General features: G+C 31.9%; 1 protein-coding gene across 1 annotated transcript in view; it reads left to right on the top strand.

Moving 5' to 3' along the window:
* LOC143072464 (dynein axonemal heavy chain 7-like) overlaps positions 1–24,770 on the top strand; it is a 37,043-nt gene extending 12,273 nt beyond the window's left edge. Inside the window, exons 8-25 of the mRNA XM_076247386.1 lie at positions 8,026–8,242; positions 9,813–10,129; positions 10,479–10,620; positions 11,218–11,331; positions 11,828–11,946; positions 14,312–14,492; positions 14,842–15,071; positions 15,640–15,832; positions 16,152–16,496; positions 18,088–18,230; positions 19,131–19,379; positions 20,552–20,666; positions 21,294–21,457; positions 22,247–22,400; positions 22,644–22,835; positions 23,200–23,336; positions 23,865–23,997; positions 24,495–24,770. Coding sequence (XP_076103501.1) covers positions 8,026–8,242; positions 9,813–10,129; positions 10,479–10,620; positions 11,218–11,331; positions 11,828–11,946; positions 14,312–14,492; positions 14,842–15,071; positions 15,640–15,832; positions 16,152–16,496; positions 18,088–18,230; positions 19,131–19,379; positions 20,552–20,666; positions 21,294–21,457; positions 22,247–22,400; positions 22,644–22,835; positions 23,200–23,336; positions 23,865–23,997; positions 24,495–24,662 — 3,313 coding nt within the window. The 3' untranslated portion in view covers positions 24,663–24,770. The remainder of the gene's footprint in view (positions 1–8,025; positions 8,243–9,812; positions 10,130–10,478; positions 10,621–11,217; positions 11,332–11,827; positions 11,947–14,311; positions 14,493–14,841; positions 15,072–15,639; positions 15,833–16,151; positions 16,497–18,087; positions 18,231–19,130; positions 19,380–20,551; positions 20,667–21,293; positions 21,458–22,246; positions 22,401–22,643; positions 22,836–23,199; positions 23,337–23,864; positions 23,998–24,494) is intronic.
* The last annotated feature ends 574 nt before the right edge of the window (positions 24,771–25,344 follow it).

Genomic DNA, 25,344 nt, shown 5'->3' with positions numbered 1-25,344 from the left:
GTTTTTTTATAATTTCGGGGTGAATGAAATTTCCTTTAACAAAGTTGATTTACCAGTATTTAGTAAGGTCTCCATCTCATGTTTATAAGCATACGCATTGTGAGTAAAGTTAATTCACAGAATCTGTGTATTCCTTCAGTAATCCCCAATTTTGATTGCGGTTTTCTTAAAAGAAACAACCTATTGTATTTGAAAAAGTACGGTGATTGGACAAAGTTGTTGTTTTACTATTCATATACGCATGCTATGTTCTGTAGCGTTTTTCGGGGTTGTCAGTATGACCAAGGAGATTATATGAGAAGGTCTCATATAACCTCCTTGGTATCATATATAAGTTTATTTTAAAGTATTAGTTCGTGTTCTAAAATTTTAATAAATTTCAAAATGTACTACTTTGAATCCTGTATTATTCACCTTTCTTAATGAAAAAGATTTATTTTTACCAAGGAGGTCATATAACTTCCTTGTTTTTACATTTAATCATTATTTGAAATATATATAACATAACTTTATATATATCAGTATCTTAGACTGCTAGTTCTTCACGTAAATTGCTAACTTTTAATCTAACTATTAAACATTGCTTATAATTAAATTGAATGGGGTCAAGCTATTTTTTCTTTTATTCCTTAAATTTTATTCTATTTTACATTTTGTTGTACCGTTTTATATCTCAGTTAAAGAAGATTGTGTTTGTTAAAATTGTTCTCAAGCTGTCAGTAGTTTTCTTTTGACTTTATCGTGTATATATGTATATAAAGAAGAACATCAATACACTAGTTGATAGCCGCCAGTGGTGGATTGACCCGGGCATAGGCCGGGGGCATAATTGGCACGTGTTGAGGAGACAAATTGGAAAGAAACAAAATGAATGATTGTCGATAGTTTAACGTCCAGTGGCAAATATTTCATGCATGTTTCACTGGACGAGGATATCAACTGGCAGAAGAATGAAAAAATAAAGTGGAATGGTAAAAAAACAAATACGATATAGCAGAGACATATAATACAATATGTCTCTGGATATAGTAATATGGAAACGAATAAAATATTTAAATGGTTTACATGGTGCCCCCAGGCATACGAGGTTCTGGTCCGCACATACAATCAATTTCTTAAAAAATGTGGGTCCCCCCCCCCCCCCATGTTTTATATAAAAATTGTCACGCGTAAAATGTACATTATGTAATTTGAAAATTATCCTTATTTGTATACAATTAATTTGGTTTATAAAATTTATGAAATTTAATTACATTATCTTAATCTATAAAATCTATAATCCCTTTTTTTGATGAAAATTTAATAATTTCATGCACGAAATTTTATACATCTTAGTGGTCAACAGATGTAGCTTGACCTTTAACTTGACATTGCTCAGTTTGTTCGCCTAAAATTAGCTGACACCAATTATCTTCTTGCACGAGAATTTCATACGGCGGCAAAATTCATGTAACAGTAAACTTAGGTGACCTTACTAAATGACCGTGGGAAAATCAATTCAGTGTTACATTCCATGTGTAATAATCGAGGCTCTTGAGGGTCCATTTGCAATTAATTTATGAAAGTCTAAATTATAATCCTTTTTCAAATACATCAAAAATGTCTTCTTTCACTATTTATATTTTATTAGTCAACTCAATGGCGTATGTAAGATCTACACGTCCATGAACAACAATATTCATTACGGTGCATGTCGTGGAGATCGTACCAATTATATTCAATTATTATTTTAACTTATAAATCTCTAAAAGTTACAAAAGTCGAGTGTGTGAGTTGCTAAGGTAGAGTTCCAAGTTAGTGAGCTATCTGCGGACTAGGATGTACTTTTTAAAAAAGGCAGGAGGAGCTAATTGGAAAAAAGGCAGAACAGAGATACGACTAAAAAAAAAATGCCGGACATTTATTTTTATTTCACCCCAACCCCCTTTTTTTTAAAAAGAAACAATTATGTGGTAGCCCCCTTCTGAAAGTCGAGTTGTGAGTTACAAAAACATTTATACCTTCTCCAATTTTTTAATTTCCTATTTTTAATCAGTCGTCAGAGTTTTCAGGTTTACTTCGCATTTAAAAACAAAGCATGCGTGCGGTGACCTAAAGTTGTTAATATCTGTGTCATTTTGGTCTCTTGTGAACATATGTCTCATTTGCAATCATACCACATCTTTTTTTGCATGAGGCTGGGTACTGGTATTTTGATGGCAGGTTTTAAAAGAGTTGTTTGAGACTTGTCTTTACTTCCTTTTGACGATAAACTTCTATCCAAGAATACAAATCTTTATTTTCAAGTTAGTAAAAATTATTAATACTTTACCCACAGCATGCCGAAAAAAAGTCCATTTATGCGTAAAATACGGATGCAATATTTGCCACTCCACGTTCAGATATCCCAATTAAAGATGTATACCAACATTATCAACATATATTTGTACCTATTTAAAAAAACAGCTCAGTAGATTTCACCTGCCAATTAATCTTAAGCTGTATAAACTAATACAACTGTACCATTGCAGTATGAGTTTTTGGACTGTACGCGTACAATGTGGACCGTATGCATACTTTTTGAAAATACTCATACGCTCGGACCGTGTCAAGTTTTTTCTTTTCTGCCGTCTCTATCTTGTTTGTTTTCTCCTTCTTTCCTTCATTGTACGTTTATGTAGGATTGTATTGTATTATGGAAATGGGGAATGTGTCTGACTAAAATTAAGAAATTAGTCAAGTTTATTAGTTACAAATGCGTATAACAGATCAGCCTAACTTAACTCTCAAATTAATATAAAAAAGTTCAATTGTAATTGAAATAAAAACTGTACATTTTAACTATTCAAAAAAGTCACGCTAATTAAATATGTTAATCTCTTGTATTTAGCATGTCGATCAGTAATACATTAATTGAATTATGAAGATTTCGGAAGTAAACACAATGTAGGAGGACATTTTTTTTAATATTTAGCAACTTTACAAAAAAAATGCAAATTCAAAGGAACATGCATGATCTGCAAACATGTAAATGTTAAAAAAAATATTAATAAAATTGAGAATGGAAATGGGGAATGTGGCAAAGAGACAACAACACAACCATAGAAAAAACAACAGCAGAAGGTCACCAATGTAGCGAGAAATTCCGAAATTACGTTACTTGTGGTAGCAAGTGTCACTGTAGGCGAGAGTACCAAACTAGGATTCGGAACAATAATACAAATAATATCAATTTGTAAAACTAAAAATAAAGATTGTGATAAGGTTTGTTTAAATTTAACCCATATGATCCAACAACATGTATGATCAGCTCGTACTGGACCGTACGCGTATACTCATACGGTCCGACCGTACGCGTATGGTCGGACCGTACGATTATACGCATACGGTCCAAATACTCTGGATCATAATCACATTTGATTTGTTTACGCTTGGTAACTGAACATAAACTTCACTGATTATTGTAACATGATTGAAGAATATATGTGAATGGTGTGAGAATGCAAAATACATTCTGAGGTGACGAAAGTTTATTTAACAGCAATACACACGTCGGTTTTGGTTGAAAAATAAAACAATATGTGCATAGTAAAAAAATACAGGCCATCGATTTATGCTTGACTACACGACACACAATTGCATACTTATTTAACATTTATTGTAGGCCCGTCTTTCTGGAAACTTTTAATTTTTAGTCCATTTTCTCTATTAATTGGTACTTTTCCTTTATACATAAAGTTGTTGGACTATTATTCTTTGCAGTTAGTGTTTGATAAGCATTATGTTATAATCGCATTCTGAGGAATGACTAAATTCTATCTTTCTTTTCGGGAGTGATGAAGACTGAAGTTTTTAACGGCTAGACACCTTTTACGCTGTCGGTTTTGTTAATTGAAAGTGTGTATTGTATAGTCTATCGTTCACACCTCCACATCAAATTGATCCAATTAGAAATAAGCAATAATAGTATATATTGTTACACGGACCAATCAAATGTGGGTGTAGGTGGGGCATGTTTTTTTTTTTTTTTGGGGGGGGGGGGGGTGTTTTTTATATATTAAAACAAATACCGGGAATGTCGCATTACGTTTAAAACCTTTTTCACAAACAATTAAGTAATATAAACAGTTTCTGTTTATTTCGTGTACTTCTCTTCATGGATATTATACTCGTCTTGACCAAAGAGGCGATGAATAGATTTTAACAATAGAGTTTTCCGGCAAGATTCAAGTAAATAATTATTAAAGCAAGTAATACAACGTGCATACTATGATAGTAGAACTATAGAAAGCATATACGTGTATGAAGGAGTTTGAAAAGATTTCTGTAATATTTCAGTATAAAATAGGTTTCTCGTGTAGACTTCTTTGTGGAAATCATAGAGTTTAAAATATTTATATTTCTCACGATTTCCATTCTCAATTTTTTATGTCTGTAAACTGTGAGCCTCTGACATAAAATTTGATAAATTGACATCTCGGCTTCTAATAACCAATTAGGGAAAAGAAAGCATGTAATATATTAACTTTATTTGATTGCATCTGATTGAAGATGTTTTCCTAGGAAAATACACTAACTAATTATTCATTCACATGAACATCTCCGTATTATATTCGGTAATACTTTTGAATATTGTACGCTACATATACATGCATTCTAATCTAAACAGAATAAAATAATGTTAGTCAAATAAAGACAAGTCTGCTCTGTTCTATCATAAAACGATTCTGTTAGTCAACGTAAACAATTTCAAATTAAAAAATCAAACAATTGTAAAACAAGAAAATAACAGGCACGTGATTTATTGCAATATTTAGGTTATTCGGTCTATATAATTCACTCAAATCTGATGTTTGAATCCGAATTATGAAATGTTAAAAAACACTTTCATAAAAAAAATCGCGTGCCTGTTAAATGCGCACATACCTATATGTGTACCTAAAGCAACAGAAAAAAAATTGTTAATAATGATACTAAGTCTTTCAATTGAATATCTTTATATTAAACGTATGATTAAATGTACGATTTCAGCAATATGAATCCTTTCAATAATGTTAATTTATATAAATCAATTAACTATTTCAACATTCCTTCATTATACAACTTTTTTTTATTACACTGTCATTGAAATTGACAAATAGCCGCTCCTACTAATTAAGGTGGTTTCCTTTGATGTGAATTAAACTCAGGTAGGTCTGCTTTTGAAAACAACTCATAAGCTTTGGACGATGTTTACTTGTGGTAATTAAGAATATAAAGAACAAATGTGACTTTTTCAATTCTTTTGAGCGGTTAATTTTAAATCTTAAATATTAAAATTTGCATTCATGATAATTGTATTAATTTGAAAGAAATACCACATATAAACATTACTTATATAGTTATTGTAATAACTTTAACAACGTTAACGTTCACGATATCGATTGCGAGATTTAACTTCTTATAATTAATTAAACGGACGTCTGTTAAAGGGCCGTCGTTATCTGATGGTATCAGAGGGATTAAAAGGTAAAGGTCAAATCTGCCGAGCGGAAAGACGATTTTAACTGCAGACGGCAAAAATAACTGATTGACAGCAACTTTGAAATACGACAGCTATTTTGAATGTAGAACGTCTATAAAATCGATCTAGTCAATAATAATAGCTGTTGACAGGCATCATAGGCAGTAAGCGGGCTTGATAGCTCTTTGGTTTTTCTAGTGAATGCCCCTGAATTGATGATTTTAAAGAAATTTTGCAGTTTTTGGTTATTATCTTGAATATTATTATAGATACAGATAAACTGTTAATAACAAAAATGTTAAGCAAAGTAAGATCTACAAATAAGTCAATTTGACCAAAATTGTCAATTGACCCCTTAAGGAGTTATTGCCCTTTAAAGACTTTTTTCACAATTTGTTCATCATGTTGACTTACTTTAAAAAATCTTCTCCTTTGAAACTGCTGTATCAATTTCAGCCAAACTTAGGCTAAATGAGTTTCAGAGTATCTAGTATAAATTTTATATTTCATTTCCTTGTATGTCAGAAACATAGCTCCTATGGCTAAAATAGAACATAGGAGAAAATGATTTTTTTTTTGCTTTTGAAGAAAATAGGACGATTCAAAGAACATTTAAATAAATTGAAAAGCCAAAATAATCATTGATGAGAGATTTAACCAAAAAAATTAAGGTGAGCGATTCAGGCTCTTGAGAGCCTCTTGTTTAAACACAGCCTTAATTTCAAAAAGTTTCACACTGGCATGTGATAAGAAACTCATGGAAAACATAATTTTCTTTAAAAATAACAGGTACTTTATAATCAATTAAGGGAGACTTTTGAAAGGATTTTTTCCTTTATGATTTCAAAAACACTTAAATTTAATATCTACATCAAGACCTACATTTGTGTATGATAAGTGATTAAGTAGCCTACAATTACACATTTGGACTTTTCTATGAAGTAAATGTTAGAGGAGAGGAATTAATTTCCAAAATCCCTCGTTTGGTGATTCAGCATACATGACCATAAATAATGGATGACCATTATCCAAAATTAAGTTTTAAGTGTTTTATAATAATAGTAAAAATTTCTATAGCGCCCTATATAACAATAAAATCACTCTAAGGCGCTTTACATATATATATACATGATAAAAATATATAATGTTAACCAAAAAACAAAATGAAATAAAAAATGTTATGTTTAAAAGAACTAAAAACGTATATATGAAAGATATATGAACATAAATAATTATATTGATAGAAAAATAATAGAATTAAAATCAATAATAAGTACAAAAAAAAAAAAAAAAAAAAAAAATAATAATTAAAACATAGAAAGCGAAAATATATTAAAAATTTAGCAGAAAGATTATAATAAATAATTTATTTGATAAGCAAATCATTTACAAAAAGAATTAAAATTGGTAAGATACTTCAATTTATATCAGTTATAATATCAGTGCTGTTCTCAAAAGTGATTGTTGTGACTGCAGGTGTCCTTTGAGAAATCTGGTATATATTCATTTCAAAGACCTTATATATACCTACTTTGGATTCATTACTATTTATGGAATACCAGTTTTGTGGATAAATGTTAAAGAAGAACACATTTTCTGTATGCTTTGTCAAAACTACAAAATCAAATATCCAAGAAAACACTTTATATCCCCACTTTGAAAAAAAAGCTTGGTATACTGTTTTACTTTGTCCTTGCGTCAGTCCGTCAGTCTGTCAGTCAGTCCGTCCGTCTCATGAATATTTTTCGTCACATTTTTCTCAGGAACTTCACTACCAGGATTTCTGAAATTTGGTTTCAGGCTTGATATAAGTCAGCTATACCGTTTTCAGATTCATCACTCAACAACTTCCTGTTTACCGAACACTTGTTTGATTTTACACATGATAGCCAAGTTGAAAATTTTTCATCACATTTTTCTCAGGAACTACAATACAAGGATTTCTGAAATTTGGTTTAAGGGTTAATATAAGTCAGCTATACCGTGTGATGCGTTTTCAGATTCATCACTTGACAACTTCCTGTTTACCGAACACTTATTTTTACACAATTAATATCCACTTGCGTCAGGGGTATCATCAGTGAGCAGTAGCTCGCAGTTTCACTTGTTTTTCCTTAATCCACAAAAGTTGGTACCCCTTCTTCAGTATTTAGAGGCATGAGAAATATGACGTTTATTGTTTATGTTTTTGTTATTTGATTGAACTGTTTCAGTTTGTTTGAATATTTTACAATGTTAATTAACTGCTGAGATTTAGGATATGTTATAATGAGAAAAGTTACCCATGCATTACACAACTACTAAGTAAATGCAGCAAATATACTTTATTTAACATCAAATTGGAATAAAACGAGCAATTTGCTGTTAATTGTAACTTTTCTCCAATGTTAAAATACATTTTGTATCATTAAAAATTTATATTGATGTGAAAAATTTCATATACGAAAGATATATGTTTCAATGTATGTGTGGTGTGCATTAAATTTGGTATGGCCTAAACATGATAAATGTAATCTGACATATATTTTTTTATATTTTTACAGAGGATTCAGTAATGAATTTAAACCATGTGTTGACCAACTGGTACAGGGTACATTAACTATCTATAAAGAAGCTATGAAGAATTTATTACCAACACCAGCCAAATCTCACTATCTATTTAACTTGAGAGACTTTAGCAGAGTTATACAGGGTGTCTTACTATCTACACCAGAAACTATGGAAGAACCAGCCTCAATGAAACGTCTCTGGGGTCATGAGGTTAGTTGGTTTTTATGCCCCACCTACGATAGTAGAAGGGGCATTATGTTTTCTGGTCTGTGGGTCCGTTCGTTCGTCTGTCCATTGTCCCTCTTCAGGTTAAAGTTTTTAGTCGAGGTAGTTTTTAATGAATCAACTTGAAACTTAGTACACATGTTCCCTATGATATGATCTTTCTAATTTTAATGCCAAATTAGAGTTTTTACCCTAATTTCACAGTCCACTGAACATAGAAAATGATAGTGCGAGTGGGGCATCCGTGTACTTGGGACACATTCTTGTTTTTCCTTTTTATGCCCCACCTACGATAAATTAGACTTTTGACCCCAATTTCACGGTTCACTAAACATAGAAAATGAAAGTGGGAGTTTCAGGTTAAAGTTTTTGGTCAAGGTAGTTTTTGATGAAATTGAAGTCCAATCAACTTGAAACTTAGTACAGATGTTCCCTATAGTATAATCTTTCTAATTTTAATGCCAAATTAGATTATTACCCAATTTTTACAGTCCATGGAACATGGAAAAGGATAGTGCAAGTGCATGGCATCCGTGTACTTTGGACACATTCTTGTTTAATGTCTTACTTAAACCCCAATCATCATTTAGGTGAAAATCTTCTATAAAGATTCAAAATCTACATTTAAAAATATTGAAAATCAGCCTTTAAAGTGATTATTTTTAAGTCTTTAGTAATTGTTAATTTAATGACATATTAATGTTGAATGTTTGTAAAAGTGTATTTTTGAATGTTAGAAAAATTATATTCTCGTGTACTCTTTGAATTTTATGTCAATGTATTCTTTGAATAACATATAAGTATGTTTTTTTTAATGTTTATTAAAAATTTTAATCCTCATTAAAGTGTATTTTTGTCGAGCCTTCGACTTTAGTCGAAAAAGCGAGACATAGCGATCCTACATTCCGGCGGCGTCCACAAATATTTACTCTGTGGTTAAAGTTTTTGAAATTTTAATAACTTTCTTAAACTATCCTGGAAATGTACAAAACTTGGCCAGAAGCTTGTTTATGATCAGAAGATAGTATCCAAAAGTAAATTTTGTAAAAATAAAATTCCATTTTTTCCGTATTTTACTTATAAATGGACTTAGTTTTTTCTGCCAGGAAACATTACATTCACTCTGTGGTTAAAGTTTTTAAAATTTTAATAACTTTCTTAAACTATCCTGGAATTGTAAGAAACTTGGCCAGAAGCTTGTTTATGATCAGAAGATAGTATCCAGGAGTAAATTTTGTAAAAATAAAATTCCATTTTTCCCGTATTTTACTTATAAATGGACTTAGTTTTTCTTCCAGTTAACATTACATACAGTCTGCAGTTAAAGTATTTAAAACATTTTTAAGATTTTTAAAATAGCCTGGATTTTTACCAAACGTTGACAGAAGCTTCTGACAATCAAAAGATAGTATCGAGAGGAATAATTTTATTGATTTTTTTCATCATTTTTGATGGGTGTGTGATTAACAGCAAAAGTAGGCGAGACACTGGGTTCCACGGAACCCTTACAAATTTTTTAAATGTTAATAAAGTTCTTTTTATTCTCTATCTTTAGGTGTTCAGAGTATACTATGATTGTCTTGTTGATGACTCTGATAGAAACTGGCTATTTAATTATGCAAGAGATGTATGCAAGAATCAGTTACGTGAAGACTTTGATCAGTTATTTATTCATTTGGATTTTGATAATGACTGTAAAGTTACAGAGGACAATCTCCATAGTTTGGTGTACTGTGATTTTGCAGATCCTAAGTCAGATTCTAAACATTATGTTGAAGTAAGAGACTTGGAACAATTATGTCATGTTGTAGAGGGATACCTTGAGGAATTCAATAATATGAGCAAAAAACCAATGAATCTTGTATTATTCAGGTAATTTTATATCATATATTATTTATAATTGTAATTTTTTGGCTGAATTAATGTAACTTTATCCTTACAGCATTAGAAGCTCAAATATATTGTTATGCAAAAATTAAAAAATTTCCTGCAATACTTTAGGTTAATAACATTATTGAACGGAACAAAAATCTCATTCAAGAAGTATACTTCTTTATATAAAAAATATGAGCATAAAAATTAAGAGAGAAAGAAGTAGCTTAATTGTGCCTGTGTACCTTTTATACCAGTAGTGATTTATCAATAAATTTGATCTTCTATTTTGTACATGTAGGAGAGGTTTTAAAAAGATGTATAATGATGTGTGTATTTAACATTTTAGATTTGCTATTGAACATGTATCAAGAATTTCCCGTATTATCAAACAACCAAGAAGTCATGCCTTGTTAGTAGGTGTTGGAGGTTCTGGTCGTCAGTCATTGACAGGCTTGGCTGCACACATGTCAGGTTATGACCTCTTCCAGGTAAGATATAAAAGATATGATCTTTTTGAAATGGGTCAGATAAAATATGTCATATTGGGAAGATGCCATTAATGAGATGTTATCAGATAAGATTAGAGGTAGAATTAAAGGGGATGCCAATACAATGCTATTCCACATTTCTGCGATGTTGAGAAAATATGATACTGTGGATTCATTATTATTTGTGGGTAACCAATTTTCGTGGATTTCGTTTGTACAGGCGAACCACGAAATTTAATGTTCAACGAAAGACATAATTTACCCAGTCTTGTATTCAGACTTAGGCAAAAACACGAAATTAAATATCCACGAATATGCAAGTTTTCCTGAATCCACGAAAATTGGAACCAACAAAAATAAATGAATCCACAGTAACTAAGAAAGTTTAAGATGGCTACTTTCATAACACAAGCCATTCAATACAACAGCAGAAGAAAAACCAACTGATGATAAAGAATTGTACACTGTAACACAAAAAGAGTCATACTACTAAATGACTCTCAGACATTTCAAATTAATCATTGTTTACAATACATTTCATTGTTCAAAATGTCACATTTTATTGTTATCTACAGTGTTTCTTTCACTTTTTAACAGGTTGAAATTTCTAAGAGTTACACTAGTGTTGAATGGAGAGAAGATATTAAAAGAATATTATGTAAATCAACAGAAACTGATAATCATGTTGTTTTCCTATTCTCTGATACACAGGTGGGTAAAAATAACTTCCTGTTCTCTTATAATCAGGTGGTTGAAACAAATTTCTATTCCTTTATACACAGGACAAAATAACTTCCTACTTTCTAATACACACCGGTAAAAATATCTTAAAAAGGAAAATCCATAAAATAAACTCCTTGATACTTTTGAACATTGTATTTCATTCTAATATGACGTGCTTATTTAGCTTTGTAAAGAAACCATACTTTATTATCCATGCAATAAAATTAGTTTACACATGCGTATATTGACTACGGCAGAAAAATTAATTTTATTCGCTATCGCTCTGGCAAAAATAATCAAGAATATAATGCCCTACCCATGTTAAAACGTAACAATAAAGTATAGCTGGCATCAATTATTTCTTAAATAATTTATATAAAAGAGAAAGTATAAACAGAAAGAAGGATTCAGGTGTGAGCTCACAAGATTTTTCATAGATTTGTATTTTGTTACTACAACCACTATTTTCAACTTTTCTTTAAAGATCAAACAAGAATCCTTCTTGGAAGATATCAATAATTTGTTAAATGCTGGTGAAGTTCCTAATTTGTTCCGATTGGATGAAAAACAAGAAATCTGTGAAAAAATGAGACAACTAGACGGGTAAGCCAATAAGTTATAAATCACTTGAGGTGGAACCAAACACCTTGACTTAAATAGATTTGGCTCGTTTAGTTTTTATACGACCGCAAAATTTGAAAAATTTTTCGTCGTATATTGCTATCACGTTGGCGTCGTCGTCGTCGTCGTCCGAATACTTTTAGTTTTCGCGCTCTAACTTGAGTAAAAGTGAATAGCAATCTATGAAATTTTAACACAAGGTTTATGACCACAAAAGGAAGGTCGGGATTGATTTTGGGAGTTTTGGTCCCAACATTTTAGGAATTAGGGGCCAAAAAAGGGCCCAAATAAGCATTATTCTTCGTTTTCGCACTATAACTTTAGTTTAAGTTAATAGAAATCTATGAAATTTTGACACAAGGTTTATGACCACAAAAGAAAGGTTGGTATTGATTTTGGGAGTTTTGGTTCCAACAGTTTAGGAATTAGGGGCCAAAAAAGGGCCCAAATAAGCATTATTCTTCGTTTTCGCACAATAACTTTAGTTTAAGTAAATAGAAATCAATGAAATTTAAACACAATGTTTATGACCACAAAAGGAAGGTTGGTATTGATTTTGGGAGTTTAGGTCCCAACAGTTTAGGAATTAGGGGCCAAAAAGGGACCCAAATAGGCATTTTTCTTGGTTTTCGCACCATAACTTTAGTATAGGTAAATAGAAATCTATGAAATTTAAACACAAGGTTTATGACCATAAAAGGAAGGTTGGTATTGATTTTGGGAGTTTTGGTCCCAACAGTTTAGGAATAAAGGGCCCAAAGGGTCCAAAATTAAACTTTGTTTGATTTCATCAAAAATTGAATAATTGGGGTTCTTTGATATGCCGAATCTAACTGTGTATGTAGATTCTTAATTTTTGGTCCCGTTTTCAAATTGGTCTACATTAAGGTCCAAAGGGTCCAAAATTAAACTTAGTTTGATTTTAACAAAAATTGAATCCTTGGGGTTCTTTGATATGCTGAATCTAAAAATGTACTTAGATTTTTTATTATTGGCCCAGTTTTCAAGTTGGTCCTAATCGGGGTCCAAAATTAAACTTTGTTTGATTTCATCAAAAATTGAATAATTGGGTTCTTTGATATGCCAAATCTAACTGTGTATGTAGATTCTTAATTTTTGGTCCCGTTTTAAAATTGGTCTACATTAAAGTCCAAAGGGTCCAAAATTAAACTAAGTATGATTTTAACAAAAATTGAATTTTTGGGCCTCTTTGATATGCTGAATCTAAACATGTACTAAGATTTTTGATTATGGGCCCAGTTTTCAAGTTGGTCCAAATCAGGATCCAAAATTATTATATTAAGTATTGTGCAATAGCAAGAAATTTTCAATTGCACAGTATTCAGCAATAGCAAGAAATCTTCAATTGCACAGTATTGTGCAATAGCAAGAAATCTTCAATTGCACAGTATTGTGCAATAGCAAATATTTTCAATTGCACAGTATTGTGCAATAGCAAGTATTTTCCATTGCACAGTATTGTACAATAGCAAGAAATTTCAATTGGAGTTATCTTTCTTTGTCCAGAATAGTAGTTGAATCAACTTAAATCATTGTTTTATACAATATACAATGTATATTCACTTTTACTACCAACTGATAGATTAAAACAATCTTTACCATTCAGTGATAGCAAGCACTTTTTTTACATTTTAATATTTTATGATGTATTTAAATGAGTAGTTATTGTTGCAAACTTCATTAGAAATTTGAATTGAGATCAGTTTTGAAATAAGGGAAAGGGGGATGTGAAAAAAAAATTGGGGGGTCAATTTTTTTCATTTCACAATTCATAAATAAAAAGAAAATTTCTTCAAAAATTTTTTTAAGTTCATTAGACCACATTCATTCTGTGTCAGAAACCTATGCTGTGTCAACTATTTAATCACAGTCCAAATTTAGAGCTGAATCCAGCTTGAATGTTGTGTCCATACTTGCCCCAAACGTTCAGGGTTCAACCTCTGCGGTCGTATAAAGCTGCGCCCTGCGGAGCATCTGGTTCATGAATTTTGACAAATATTAACTTTGAACCTTTGAAAGAACCACTTTTTGTATCGAAAAAAAAATTATTGGATACATAGAAGTTTGAAAACACTTCTTTTAATCTGACATTGAGAAGCTTATAAAAATGAAAGTTCAGCCGATAATTAAAGAGTAGTATTATGTACCACCTTAATGCAAAATCAATTGTCCCACAAGTACCATTACCTGCTGTTACTAAAGACAGGTTTGTCAAAGAGCAGAAGCTGGATATTAAGCAGTATCAATTAATCCATTAATTCATTGTTAAGTTAATTATCTTACTGACAAGGAAGAAAAAATGTATACACTATAATGATTCTTTCAGACAAAGAAACAAAGCCAAACAAACAGATGGTACCCCAGTATCCTTGTTTAACTTCTTCATTCAACGTTGTCGAGATCAGCTCCATATTGTATTAGCTATGAGTCCTATTGGTGATGCTTTCCGTGACAGACTAAGGAAGTTTCCCTCACTTGTCAATTGCTGTACCATTGATTGGTTCCAGGTAAGTACTTATCTGATCAGTGATCAGCACTAGTGCTTCTTTGCATGTTTTTTTGATAAGCCAATACCTTTCAAGTGGTAAAATAAAAGTTTCATTATACAAGTCGCATCTAATATTGACATACATTGCACACAGGCGTCATTATAAGAAGTCCTCTTTCAAGTTTCGTCACTATGGTTCCATAATGAAATGTCAAACCAATGTCTGTGCATTTACCTTCAAACATTTGACATGAATTTGATTGTTTATTGTCCTAATGAACCAATCAGTATCAACTAATCATAGTATTCCGAAAACACAATTCTTCTAATGCTTGAAACATCTTAAGACAACTTTTTTAATTTTTCAGACATGGCCTAAAGATGCTTTGGAAGCTGTAGCAACCAGATTCTTAGAGGAAGTAGAATTAGAGGAGGATGAGAGGAAGGGTTGCATTGACGTCTGTAAGACATCCCATACATCAACAAGAGATCTATCACAACGTTTCTTCTTAGAACTGGAGAGACATAATTACGTAACACCAACATCCTACCTAGAATTGATTAACACCTTTAAGTCACTACTCGATAAAAAGAGAGAGTAAGTTTTCCTTATAAAAAATTAGTTTGTTATTCAATTGTTTTCCAGTAGTTTGTTTAAATGTCACATTTTTATGCACTGCTGAAATTAAGGGGTTTATATTATGTTTCTTAATTGTACAACTATCCTTTAGCCAGAAGTTGAATCATTAAGTTTGTCCTCCTGTCCATTTGTTGTCTTGGTTTTGGGTTAAAGTGTTTGATGTTAAGTTGAGATCACACAAACACACGAACTTGAATTTTAAACATTTTAAAATATTAATGAAATAAATGATTTAACACAGAATTCACAGATCACTGAATGTGGAAATGTGATAGTGAGCAAGAAGTACTTACTCAGGTTTAAGGTATAGTTATGAGCCATGGCGTCATAGTCACAAAATCCTAAGATTAAATAAAAAAATCCATTAATATGTGAACTTTTTAAGAGATATAACAAACTAAGGTTATTATGTATGTTCCAAATCAGATCAAGGACATATGCTCTTGTTCAATCACAATATCTAACAATTCTGAATATTTCATATAATGAATATGATTCTTATTACTGAAGTACTTCCTTATTACAGGGAGGTAATGAAACAGAAAAAGAGATATGAAGTAGATCTGGAGAAACTGAGATCAGCTGCCTCACAGATTGGAGACATGCAGAAAGAATTGACAGACCTTAAACCTCAGTTGGTTGTTGCCAGTAAAGAGGTTGATGAGATAATGGTCATCATAGAGAAAGATTCTATTAATGAAGTGGCCAAAGTTGAGAAGGTAAGAAAAAGACACACGGATACTACAAAAATGTTAAGTTGATATTAAAACCACAGGCAGTATACCTTACAGTAGTACTGATTTTTTTTAAGCTGGTTTCTTTCGTAATAAGCAACATTTATTAAGACATTCTACAAAAAACTACTCAATGAAATCATTTTTGACAAAATGTGGACATACTATAGTATATAGGAGAGATGAAACATCGAAAATATCTTAGATATATATAAGTTTATAATTACAAAATACCCTTCAGTGATCATGAAGGCACAGCAAAACATATATTTAATAGTAATACTAATTAATTGTTTAATAACAGGTAGTTAAAGCTGATGAGGCAGTTGCCAATGAACAAGCTAAAGCTGCCAAGGCTATCAAAGATGAATGTGCCGCTGACCTGGCCGAGGCTATTCTTGCACTGAATGCCTCTCTAGCTGCTTTGGATACCCTGACACAACAGGATATCACCTTTGTCAAGACAATGAAACAACCCCCAGCACCTGTCAAACTGGTAATGGAAGCTGTGTGTGTAATCAGAGGAATCAAACCAGATCGTGTCCCTGATCCCTCTGGTAGTGGCAAGAAAATAGAGGATTTCTGGGGCCCTGCCAAGAAAATGTTGGGAGATATGAAGTTGCTTGATCAACTGAGAACTTTTGATAAGGTACGTTTACATATGACAATAAAGAAAAGTAAAAGCCTTCTCGTGCAGTTTTAAACCAGTTTTCCAAAGGAAAATTAAGAAATAATTCAAGGAAGCCATAGATTTGTTGGAAAAATGGCCTGGGCCATGATAATCAAATTTTATCCTGAGCTGAGTCCATGAATTGTTTTGTTTCTAAAAGGACAAATTCTGTCATTAAAAAACTGAAGCGAGGGTGGATATGCTGTGTGTGTGGCTGTTCTATTTTAACCTCGGGGGGGCCACTTCCTATGTAATGACTGGTAGGGATGAGCCGCTGGAATAGGTCACTATTTCATGCTTCATGATATATGAAAAGGGTGAGAAATTCAGATTAAATATATCAATAGGTTGATATTATCACTTGCTGGATTATATCATAAGTATCTGAAACTAATCAAATGTTCGTATTTATTTTCGATGCGGTTAAACCACAGTCGTAAATGCATCAGCTATTTGTCAAACCAATTAAACTCTATTTATTCAATGTGGTATTTCCACTGAGGTTAGTTATAGATGCAATAAATCCAATCATTTTGACATTTCCACCTAATTAACATTGAAAGGTTTGTATACATGAAACATTTAAAGAAATTCCATAGCATAGTGTCAGCGTCCTTCAAGAGGGAACGGCAACTCAGTTTTTAATTAATGTTAAACTCAGTAAAAGTGATACTATCTGAAGTATTACTACATTTATCTGACAAAACATATGTTATTGTCTTTTGAAATTGAAATTTCTTCATAATTAAAGATATAAAAGGGGCAAATAGCACTGGCAAATAGAGGAGTGAAGAATTTATTGGAAAAGCAAGGTGTGATTATTGCGACTGCGTTGCTTCTAAACAAGAACGTAAAATGAGCGGGACCGCAAAAATTTTTGTAAATACTAATGTACAAGAAGATGAAAAATATCCAAATATATCTATAGGTCTGTTTTTTGTTCATTAATATATGACAAGGTATATATTTTTGATAAACAAAATATATGAAAAGGGTGGGGTACTTGATGTCTCAGCTGCTCACCCCTACCAAAAAAAGTTTGAAGTGGCCCCCCCGAGATTTTAACAACCGTTAGATAAATGTACAAAAAAAACTAGCTAATAAATCTGTAGCTTGCATGAATCTTTCTTAAATAACTGCTAGAAAAATGTGATTAATTCTGTAAATTCTCAAACCCAACATTTGCCATTTGAATGTTTTTTTCTCATAAGCTACCGTCAAATTCACTGTTGAAATTTTGTAAAGAAGGAGCCAATTTGACTTACTGAAATCAGTAAATGTGTGAATAATGCAATAGAATAGAAAAAAGTAACACCTACATCAAAATTTTATTTTAGTGCAATATTATCCAAGTTTAGAAGGTTAACGCAATGGAAAAACCTTCAGCTTTGTTGTTTTTATTCACATGATGTCATATTTTGAAATGACATAAATGCGCCAAAAACAATAATGGAATTTCACAGAATTTAAATTTATTTTGATTTTGTACAGGTTTCCGATCTCTAATGTATTAATTATTTTTGTTATGCCTCAGAATTAAAATAAACATTATTATATCTTCTTTATTTAGGACAACATTCCAGGCCCAAACATTGCACAGATTCGTAAGAAATATATGTCAAATCCAGAATTTGATCCTGACAAGATTCGTAATGCCTCAGGTGCTTGTGTGGGTCTGTGTAAATGGGTCAGAGCCATGGATGTGTATGACAGGTAATGTTATATATATACAGTGTCATCATATGTTTTAAAAGAGAGGCATAATGGGCCTTGCTCATTGTTGAAGGATGTACAGTGACCTATAGTTGTTAATTTCTGTGTTATTTTGGTCTCTTATGGAGAGTTGTCTCATTGGCAATCATACCACATTTTATTTTTTTATTTTTTGCAGTTACTAATTACTCATTTAGGTGTCAACCAGTTTTCCTTAGTCTTTTATCAGAAATGCCTAATCTCAAGTTTTTAAAAGCAATTATATGTTTAGATACATTTGGGTGTAATAAATTCCAAAGGGCTCAAAAGGAGTTATTTGCCAAATGGTCTCAACACTAATTTGTTTTATGATTTTTATGTCCCACCTATGATAGTAGAGGGGCATTATGTTTTCTGGTCTGTGCGTCCATTCATTTGTCCATTCGTCCCGCTCCAGATTAAAGTTTTTGGTTGAGGTAGTATTTAATGAAGTTGAAGTCCGATCACTTGAAACTTAGTACATATGTTCCCTATGATATGATCTTTCTAATTTTAATGCCAAATTATAGATTTTACCCCATTTTCATGGTCCACTGACCACAGAAAATGATAGTGGGGATGGGACATCCGTGTACTATGGACACATTCTTGTTATGTTATGATCTATTAGATCAAAGATTTTATTTTTCAATAATAAAACAGTTTGAAGGCTAAATCAGTTACAAATTTGAAGAGCATTGGAAACCAAATATTCTAAAAGTTCTAGCTACGGCTATCTATGCAAGTAAATCTGTGATCATTTCTTCCTTGACCATATCAAACATAATAGATAAAAAGGAAGTAACATGCATATAATTTGTTTCTATTCAAAACTAACATACAAAGCTATGCCATTAAATTTCAAAAAATTTCTATTTCTAGGGTGGCTAAAGTTGTCGCTTCTAAGAAGGAGTTATTGAAGAAGGCAGAGGGAGAATTAGCAATTGCCATGGGAACTTTAGAGAAGAAACGTGCCTCACTCAGAGAGGTTCAGGAGAAATTATCTAAGTTGCAAGATACTTTGGCACATAACAAGAAAAAGGCAGACCTTGAGAATCAAGTTGACCTTTGTACAAAGAAATTAGAAAGAGCCGGGCAACTGATCAGTAGTCTTGGTGGTGAAAAGGACAGGTGAATACATAGTTTCTTACCTTTTCTTTTTAGCTCACCTGGCCTAAAAGGCCAAGTGAGCTATTCTCATCACTTGTCGTCCGTCGTTAACTTTTACAAAAATCTTCTCCTCTGAAACTACTGGGCCAAATTTATTCAAACTTAGCCACAATCATCATTGGGGTATCTAGTTTAAAAAATGTGTGGCGTGACCCGGCCAACCAACCATGATGGCCGCCATGGCTAAAAATAGAACATAGGGGTAAAATGTAGATTTTGGCTTATAACTCTGAAACTGCAGCATTTAGAGCAAATCTGATATGGGGTTAATTCGTTAATCAAGTCAAGATCTAGCTACCCTGACATTTTCAGACAAATTGGACAATCGGCTGTTGGGTTGCTGTCCTTGAATTGGCAATTTTAAGGAAATTTTGCAGTTTTTGGCTAATATCTTGAATATTATTATAGATAGAGATAAACTGTAAACAGCAATAATGATCAGCAAAGTAAGATCTACAAATAAGTCAACATGATCAAAATGGTCAGTTGACCCCTTAAGGAGTTACAGCCCTCTACAGTCAATTTTTAACAATTTTCATAAATTTTGTAAATTTTTGTAAATTATTAACAAAATATTTTCCTCTGTAACTAACGGGCCATGTTCATTAACGATGAAGATAATTGTAAGTAGCAAGAATGTTCAGTAAAGTAAGATCTACAAACACATCACCGTCACCAAAACACAATTTTGTCATTAATCCATCTGTGTCTTTTGTTGAATATGCACATAGACCAAGGTGAGTGACACAAGCTCTTAAGAGCCTCTAGTTATTTCTCCACAATTTACACTTGTCATTATCCAGATGATAGCATACTATATACAGTACCACTACTAACAACTATGGCATTTCATTTTTTTATAAATACTATATACATTCTCTTTATGTTGACAATAGCCAAACAAGTTGTAGGGGGGACAAAAATACCTTTTTTTCAAAATTTTAAAGATTCTGCACTTTTAATGAAAGACAGACATATAAAGATTTACATTTAAAACAAATGTTATTTATTTGGGCGAAGTTTTTTAAAAATTAATTTTAAGGATTTGAGTGATGTATTGATAGTTTTAATTGAATTGAGATTTTAATTATTTTTGTAAGAATTTGACTGATGAATTTGTTATATGATTTTAGATGGGGAGCAGCTGCTAGCATGTTGGCTACAAGGTATACTAATTTAACTGGAGATATCTTAGTGTCTAGTGGAACTGTTTCTTACCTTGGAGCTTTCACATCTGCTTACAGACAGGTAAAACTATCAGTTGACAATAATGTTAACTTCAATATTATTACAGCAAGCAAATCTGCCAAAAATATGTTATTTAACAAAACACAAATCAAGGTTAATTTTTATCATAAATAAATTGTAAACTGACTTAAAAAATGCAAAAAGTTAACATAAGCTAACTAAAACATCCTATTCAAAATGTCTTGTAAAGTTCAGCTATATTGAACCTAAATAAAAGTATCAAAAATGACCATAATCATGCACTATGTTCTTGGATTAGGATATAATGTATGGTTCTTTCCTTCAGGCTTATGCATTGATTGTTTTGTTAATGAAAATATAGTTTTTATACAACATTCATTTTTTTGTATTATATAATACTGTCGAATCATTATTTTCTCAGTAATGGAAAACCACAAATTAAGTTGTTCAACACAGTATGAATTTCTTAGTCTTTTATGGAAACTTTGGCAAAATAAAATACAATTTCTCCCATCTATGAAAATGAATAAGTTTACAGTGGAAACTATTAATAAATTAAGTGGAAATTATTAAAGGTTCAGTGAAATAATACATTTGAAATATTTTATAGAAACATGTGAAATATAATCTGCATATTTTTTTACTGACCATCGTGTGTTTTTACAGGATCAAGTACAGACATGGTTTAATGATGTGAGGAAACAAGGAATTCCATGTTCTGATGAATTCTCACTAGTGTCCAGTTTAGGAGAACCTGTTAAAATTAGAGCTTGGAATATTTGTGGATTACCAACTGACAACTTCTCTGTAGAAAACGGCATCATTCTCTCGTAAGCAAAAACAGTTTGTTTTAGAATACAGTGTAACATGCCTAATCAGACACCTGAGTATTCCAACATCCTGCATTAACCGAAACATTTTCATGGACCCAAAATATGCTTAGCCTTGCAGAAAAAATTGAATATTCCTGCACCCTGCTTAATTCCCAATTTTTTTCTGGTCCTCAAGTTTGTCAGATTATAAAGGTTACACTGTAATACCATTGTGTGAAACAGAAAATGTCAAGTGAAAATTATCATCAAAACCTCAATGTTTTTATGCCCCATTTATGGGCATTATGTTTTCTGGTCGATGGGTCCGTTCGTTTGTTCGTCCTTCAGTCTTTCCATCCTTCCCTCTGTTTGTCCGTCTGTCCCGCTTCAGGTTAAAGTTTTTGATCGAGGTAGTTTTTGATGAAGTTGAATTCCAATCAACTTGAAACTTAGTACACATGTTCTTTATGTTATGGTCTTTTTAATTTTAATGTCAAATAAGAGATTTTACTCCATTTTCACGGTCCACTGAACATAGAAAATGGTAGTGCGGATGGGGCATTAGTGTACTGGGGACACATTCTTGTTTTAAATTATATTTAACCCACATTTGAAGTCAACTTGAGCTATACACCAGCCAGTCAAAAATATAATGACAGGAAAGTACAATTGTTTTGTAAGCCATGACTGAAGATTTTTTTACCATTATGGAAATTCTTAGAAATAGATTTAAATGTAATTGAATTGGATGTTTTATAGTATAAAACCTGGACAGATATTAACACTCATACATTTTTTTTATAATAGGAATGCCAGAAGATGGCCTTTGATGATAGATCCCCAGGGTCAGGCCAATAAATGGATAAAGAACATGGAAAAGGCTAACAATCTGCATGTTGTCAAATTGTCTGATGCTGATTTCGTCAGAACATTAGAAAATTGTATACAGTTTGGAACTCCAGTAAGTATTTTCTGTTTAACACATCAATTTCATAGAAAAGTTGAAGAAAGGTCTATTTTTTAAAGATTAATATAAAAAAAAGGCAACCAAAAATATATAAATTTGAAAAATGTGATTTCAGAAATTGTTTTAATTGGAAAAATGTTCAAGAAGCTATATTATTAAATGTTTGCAGTAACGATATCATTTATCATACAGACATTGCAACTGAAAACTTAAAATCATTTATTTATTCTCTTGTAGGTTTTAATGGAGAATTTAGGTGAAGAATTGGATCCATTGTTGGAACCTTTGCTGTCGAAACAGACATTTAAACAGGGTGGAAGTATGTGTATAAGGCTTGGTGATAGCACCATTGAGTACTCACAAGACTTCAAGTTCTACATGACAACTAAACTCAGGAATCCACACTACTTACCAGAAACTTCAGTCAAGGTAAGAATAAGTTCTACATGACAACTAAACTCGGGAATCCACACTACTTAACAGAAAAAGAGCAGGCTAATGCTACAAGGCAGCACTCTCACCTGCAAAGTGGAGAGGGATTAATATTAGTTGCCACAAGTTTTTTCCCATCCGCTATAATTAGATATGTTGAAACTTAGGTAAGGAGAATTTGATGGAAGAAGACGTTAATTCAACTTTGCCTACCATTTAAGAATAATTTTTTTTAGCATTTATCTTTGTCAACAATTTATAGTTATATTAAACATCACCTATTCTAAGTGTCACAATAAATCTTAATGAGATACAAGGATACATATAGACTAATAGTGATTTGATCTGATTATTATTTCAGGTGACCCTGTTGAATTTCATGATTACACCTGAAGGTTTACAGGATCAGTTAATGGGTATTGTTGTAGCCAGAGTCAAAAGACCAGAACTGGAGGAAGAGAAAAATACACTTATTCTGCAGGGAGCTGAAAATAAACGGTAAGAGGTTCTCTATAATTAAATGGTATCAAAATGTAAATCAAATGTGGTAACTAAAGTTAATATGAAAGAGATCCTGAATTTCAAAGGAAATTGGAGAATCTTAAATGTTTTTTTGGGGTTCGCATAGCAAACCATAGCCATTGCCATATCTGTACAAATTATGTAGAGGAGCAGGGTATAAATTTATAAACTCTGCTTGTAGTGTTTGTCTCTCCTTCAATGCAAGTTTCAGAAAGAATGACATAGGTATGCAGTGTCTGGCACTGGCTTGGCATTGACAACATCAACCATTGTTAAAGTTTGTGATTGGTGCTCACAGACATATCTGTGTTAACGGTGTATTCTGGTTATTTGAACTACTATAGGAAAAACATAGATCTCAATTAAGTCTTTTGATCCCTGGCACGCCAGTGTCTCCATTGTTACATATACTGTAATAGCCATTACGATTATTAAAACTGTAATCAACATTGTGATTATTAATTATGAAATCGTTCAACTTAACTGTATTATTCCTCATTACAGACAACTGAAGGAGATTGAAGATAAAATTCTTGAAGGATTGTCATTGTCAGAAGGAAACATTTTAGAAGATGAGACAGCCATTAAAGTACTGTCATCCTCCAAAGTTCTGTCCAATGAAATTTCAGAGAAACAGGTATGTACCTAACACTTCATTCATTATTTAAAAATTTCAAAGAGAACATCTGGATCTTGCCGAACTTAAAAAATAATTTAAACTTCTATTTTCATTCTTCCAAAACAGTGAAATTGAAATGATGTTTTTTTAGAGAACACGTTGAATGTGTATCAAGTTGATTAACCTGAAGTTTCAAAATCAAATGCTTATTCCTGAGGTTGAAAAAGTAATTCTTATTAAGCTGTATTGTACATAAAGCATTAGCTTTGGTCATTCATCATTCATTAGGAACCAGTAGGGTTCACAATTACATAAGAAATGAGAGAGTTGTAATATATTTTCATATGCTTTTAATACTTGTTTGATACTGTCAAATCTCCAAGTGACTAAAAGATTTTTTTTTTTTACATCTATAGCATATTCCCATAAAATTTTGATTAGGAAGAAAGGCAGAAAATGTTAGCTAAAAGTTCCAATTATCAGAAAAATTATTTTATATATGTTTTATTTTGTAGGCGATTGCAGAAGAGACTGGAAAGAAAATTGACCAGGCCTGTAGGGGTTACACACCGATTGCAGTGCACTCTACGATTCTGTTCTTCTCCATAGCAGACTTGGCCAATATTGAACCTATGTACCAATATTCTTTAACATGGTTTATAAATATTTGTGCTGTCAATTGACAATGCTGAAAAATCAGACAATTTGAAAGTTCGTCTGAAACATCTCTACGACCATTTTACATATTCTTTGTACTGTAACATCTGTAAATCTCTCTTTGAGAAAGATAAGGTTGGTAAATTTTATGACTTAAGATGCCTCAACCAAATGTTATGAAACTTATACACAATGTTTTTTATGTACCACAAAATACAGATCAAGATGAATTTGGTGGCGTCACTTTAATAATCAAGTTATGGCCCTTGATCATTCGGAATGTATCCTCGTGCGCATGCCAAATGTACCCTTAAGGATACATTGATTTCTATCTTTAGATGGTCACAGTGCAAACAGTAAAAATAACATTTAGAACTGTTTCTTAGCCCAGTTGCTTCATAGATGTTATTACCAGGCGCGTAGCTCCCTATACGCTAACACGCAGTTGCGTGCACATCGATTCGGCATGCAAAAAAAATAATGGCAAAATGAAAATTTATAGATTGAATGTTAAAGGAAACACCTATGTTGTCACTTTTTAAATTGATGAAATATCATTAAATAATGGCATTTGGTTTCAAAATAAAAGTGTTATTGGAGATTATGACAAAATTGGACAGTAATTTGTATCTTTTACAAGATTTGAATTTGTAATACTCTGTCTATGTAGTTTTTGGAGCACATTTTACAGTTTTCGGTTCATCAGTT

This window comes from Mytilus galloprovincialis, chromosome 4, assembly GCF_965363235.1.
Source record: "Mytilus galloprovincialis chromosome 4, xbMytGall1.hap1.1, whole genome shotgun sequence".
NCBI classification, from domain to species: Eukaryota; Metazoa; Mollusca; class Bivalvia; order Mytilida; family Mytilidae; genus Mytilus; species Mytilus galloprovincialis.
This window is presented reverse-complemented; position numbering and strand designations above follow the sequence as displayed.